At 44.3% G+C, this 5,000-nt stretch overlaps 1 protein-coding gene across 4 annotated transcripts in view; it reads right to left on the minus strand.

The window, feature by feature from the left end:
* The window catches only part of LOC132861951 (carbohydrate sulfotransferase 11-like), a 20,692-nt gene extending 16,838 nt beyond the window's left edge, over window positions 1-3,854 (minus strand). For all 4 annotated transcript variants that reach the window (XM_060893689.1, XM_060893688.1, XM_060893686.1 and 1 more), the window contains exon 1: window positions 3,347-3,854. In XM_060893689.1, the coding sequence (XP_060749672.1) occupies window positions 3,347-3,491 (145 nt within the window). In that variant the 5' untranslated portion in view covers window positions 3,492-3,854. The remainder of the gene's footprint in view (window positions 1-3,346) is intronic.
* Between the last annotated feature and the right edge of the window lie 1,146 nt (window positions 3,855-5,000).

A 5,000-nucleotide genomic window follows, 5' to 3' on the forward strand; every position in this document is an offset into this window, starting at 1 on the left:
TACATTTACAGCATGTGACACTCTCTTATCCAGAGCGATGTACATAAGAGCTTAAATCTCTCTCACTGGATACATTAATAGTGTTTCACTAGATTACATACTGAAGATACCATGAGTTTAAAACATTGTTCAAAGTTTCAATGTTTATTTTATTTATTTATTTATTTTTTATTGGGGTATTTATCCCCAATGAGCAAGTCATCTATATAACTTTTATAACAGACATCATCCCAAAAAAGACAATAATTACACATTCATCAATGTGAATAAAGCTACAGGAGACGTTTCCTGCAAACTCAATAAGCCTGTTCTTCCTTACTATTTCAGAGGTGTGTGTGTGTGTGTGTGTGTGTGTGTGTGTGTGTGTGTGAGTGAGACAGCTAGAGAGCGATACATGTAGAGAGAGTGAGACAGGTAGCTTTTCCCTTCTCAGTGTTTGACCCTGCAGTCCAGTGTGTAAACAGTCAGGTGTTTGTCTGTGTGTCACTTTAGGTCTGTGTGTAAAGGTGATTCTGATTATTTGTGTACGTATGCTGTGTTTGTTCATAATAAAATTTCAGAGAGGATAAAGAGCCTAAAAGTGCGGTTTAACGTCATCACTGTGAAGTTCACGTTGGTCAGCAGAACTCTCACACTACATCAGATGATCTGGGATTAGTGAAGAGGAGAGTTTCTCTGTACTGTAACGTTTATGTGGTGAATAAAGATTCCTCCTTCTTCTGTACTGCAGCAGATGTTCATTCTGAGGAATAACCTGAGAACTCTCATCCACGCTGTGAAACATGTGTCATGACTGAATGGAGAATGTTACAGTCATCTTTCCGCTCACTCACACGCCATCATCTGTCAGAGCACCAACGTTAATCACACGATCACAGAAACATCACACTGCTTTTACACCATCAGACACTTCAGGGAGAACATACACAATTCTACAATCTCAGCAATATTCACTTTTTAGATTATGAACAAATGAAGAGGTCGTGAAGTCTCTGCAGGTCAAAATGTGATCATGATGTTCTGGGTTCATTAATGAATTAAAGGTGATGGTATATTTCATTCATTCATTCATCTTCTACCGCTTATCCGAACTACCTCGGGTCACGGGGAGCCTGTGCCTATCTCAGGCGTCATCGGGCATCAAGGCAGGATACACCCTGGACGGAGTGCCAACCCATCACAGGGCACACACACACACTCTCATTCACTCACACAATCACACACTAGGGACAATTTTCCAGAGATGCCAATCAACCTACCATGCATGTCTTTGGACCGGGGGAGGAAACCGGCGTACCCAGAGGAAACCCCCGAGGCACGGGGAGAACATGCAAACTCCACACACACAAGGTGGAGGCGGGAATCGAACCCCGACCCTGGAGGTGTGAGGCGAACGTGATAACCACTAAGCCACCGTGACCCCCCGGTATATTTCATATGCTGTAAAAATAAGGAGCTTTTAGAATCAAGGCAGTAGACCAGCTGTAGCTCTGCTGCACTTCATCATCACATAATAAATGAATAAATAAATGATGTTGATGTTCAGATGTAAATATTGCCTCAGGGATGATTTACACCTCAGATTTGTGTAGATGATGATCTTCATCTCATCTTGGCTCGTCTCCGCAGGACTGATGTGTCTGAACGTGCTCAGTGGAGCGTGATTACACTTTCAGAGAGGACGAGGATGAGGTCGAACCCCTGGGAGAAAGTCTTGTCTAAGATCAGCATGTGTTCCTGTGTGTGTGTGTGTGTGTGTGTGTGTGTGTGTGTGTGTGTGTGTTCTATGACCACACTGCAGTGCAAAACGGTCAGCGAATAAATCATTAACCAGAAAGTCATTGTGTTCAGATAAAATGCCTCACATGGAAGATGTTTCTACTTCATGACCTTTCCTACATTCCAGGTGATTTCCTGTATGTGATTTACGTTACTGCTCCAGATGTTCACTAAACCCATCTCTATTACAGACACAGACACACACACCCCGTGTACACGTCACTCTTTTGTGAGTTTAGTGCTCAGAGTGGCTGTGGGTCTGTTTTTATCTCCAGGACCTGATGGGGTTAAACTCTGTATATAAGCATCAAGAATTCTCTCTGTTCTAATCGTGGGGTTTTTCTAAACATTCCCACGTCACTGCTGTCACTGTTCCTCTGTTAGATTTGGCTGAGTTTACAGTACTGACTTCCCCTAATGACTCAGAAGTGTGTAAGATGTACGTTAATGTTAATGAAATGAAGTTACAGCAGAAACACACAGAGTCTTCACAGTGAACCTCAGAGCTGAATTCCTTCAGTTTATATAAAATCAACTGATGACCTGAATAATAAATCAGATGAAGTGTTCAGACACTGTAAATGTAGTAAAATCATCACAATCGTGAACTGCTTCATCGTCCATTTGAACTTTTTCAAAGCAAGTTATTGGCTTTAAGATTAAACTTTGTCTAGAATTAAGACATGCCTGAGTTTTGGCAACAGGAAACTGTTAACACAATTTGAACAGAAAGGAGGAACCTGTCTCTCTCTCTCTCTCTCTGTCTCTCTCTCGCTCTCTGTCTCTCTCTCTGTCTCTCTCTCTGTCTCTCTCTCGCTCTCTGTCTCTCTCTCTGTCTCTCTCTCTCTCTCTCGCTCTCTGTCTCTCTCTCTGTCTCTCTCTCTGTCTCTCTCTCTCTGTCTCTCTCTCTCTGTCTCTCTCTCTGTCTCTCTCTCTCTGTCTCTCTCTCTCTGTCTCTCTCTCTCTGTCTCCCTCTCTCTGTCTCCCTCTCTCAGTCTCTGTCTCTCAGTCTCTGTCTCTGTCTCTCTCTCTCTCTCACACACACACACACACAGTAAAATCAACACTTAGCACTACATGTGTTCTCCTGTGTGCTCAGGTGACAAACAGAACCCAAACCCTAACACTAACCCTACATCCGTGTGAAGTCTGCAGTCTGAGTGTGTTACTGAAAACACTTCTGTTTCTTATACAATTTAACACAAAGGTCTCGTTACAAATGATGTCATCTGCATCTCAGTGAACAGAAGAATCTGAGAAACATTTAGATGAAGTTCAGTTTCTTCGTGTTCGGTTCGTCCTGTTTTTTTCTTTAATGACAGAAAGTAGTGATAGATGTCTAAAGTGGATCATTAAGACCTGAAGATCTCTCACTCATTCATCTCACTGTGGTTATTAACATTAGAGGAAGGAAACGGCTCACACACACTTCATACTTTTAGGAAGAGAAACACTGCTGACTTTATAAAACACTTCATTCATCAGTTTGATATCACAACAGTTTATATCACAACACTCGAACCCTCAGAGTTAAAGGAGGTTGATGTGTATAACGATGACAACTCACCGGCTCTCGCGCTGTTCTGGAAATATAAAATGAGAATAAAAAAAGATCCGGCGCATGTGGCAAGGAGCACGCGCCCCACTCTGGGCTTCACCATCATCACCATATTCTTCATCATCGCAATCCTGGCTTTCATCATCATCCTCATCCTCACAGTTTCACTGGTAAGGGGGCAGAAGGCGCGCGCGCACGGTGTTTCGGTTGTTGCGCGCACACGGTGTTTAAAGCGCTCGGACCCGCAGCACCGGATGCGCGCCTTCCCATCAGTGCATCAGACAGAACCGAGCTCCGACTCCACACTAACACTAACTAACACTTCACCTCGCTAAAGGTTTCCGAGTAACCGAGTCATTTCCAGATTGTGCGCGCGCGTAAATTCCACCAAACACATTCACATGGTTTCTGTTTCCCGTTATAACGCCGTCTCTCGCTGTTCCACTCTTACACAACATGGAGGACATTGTACCAAAGTTTAAACCACGACGTCATCCTTTCCCAGCCCCCAATGTATTCGATTCGAACAAATAGATTCTTTTTGTAAGTGAATCGACTCAAACACAAACGATTCAAAAGCGCGCGCCCCCTCATGTCTTTTCCTCACTGCTACAGTCTCTAACATACAGCTGAGCTGCTCTCTCTACTGTCTTATACACCTTTCCTTTCATTCTTGCTGACACTCTTCTGTCACACACACACACTCCTGACACTCTTGTGTCACACACACAACACTCCTAACACTCTTGTGTCACACACACACACACAACACTCCTGACACTCTTCTGTCACACACAACACTCCTGACTCTTCTGTCACACACACACAACACTCCTGACACTCTTCTGTCACACACACACAACACTCCTGACACTCTTCTGTCACACACACAACACTCCTGACACTCTTCTGTCACACACACACACAACACTCCTGACACTCTTCTGTCACACACACACACAACACTCCTGACACTCTTGTGTCACACACACAACACTCCTGACACTCTTGTGTCACACACACAACACTCCTGACACTCTTGTCACACACACAACACTCCTGACACTCTTGTGTCACACACACACAACACTCCTAACACTCTTGTGTCACACACACACAACACTCCTGACACTCTTCTGTCACACACACACAACACTCCTGACACTCTTCTGTCACACACACACAACACTCCTGACACTCTTGTGTCATACACACAACACTCCTAACACTCTTGTGTCACACACACACACAACACTCCTGACACTCTTCTGTCACACACAACACTCCTGACTCTTCTGTCACACACACACAACACTCCTGACACTCTTGTGTCACACACACAACACTCCTGACACTCTTGTGTCACACACACACACACACACAACACTCCTGACTCTTCTGTCACACACACACAACACTCCTGACTCTTCTGTCACACACACACAACACTCCTGACACTCTTCTGTCACACACACAACACTCCTAACACTCGTGTCACACACACACACACACAACACTCCTGACACTCTTCTGTCACACACACACACTCCTGACACTCTTCTGTCACATACACACAACACTCCTGACACTCTTCTGTCACACACAACACTCCTGACTCTTCTGTCACACACACACACACAACACTCCTGACTCTTCTGTCACA

This window comes from Tachysurus vachellii, chromosome 19 (assembly GCF_030014155.1).
Source record: "Tachysurus vachellii isolate PV-2020 chromosome 19, HZAU_Pvac_v1, whole genome shotgun sequence".
In the NCBI taxonomy this organism is placed as follows: Eukaryota; Metazoa; Chordata; class Actinopteri; order Siluriformes; family Bagridae; genus Tachysurus; species Tachysurus vachellii.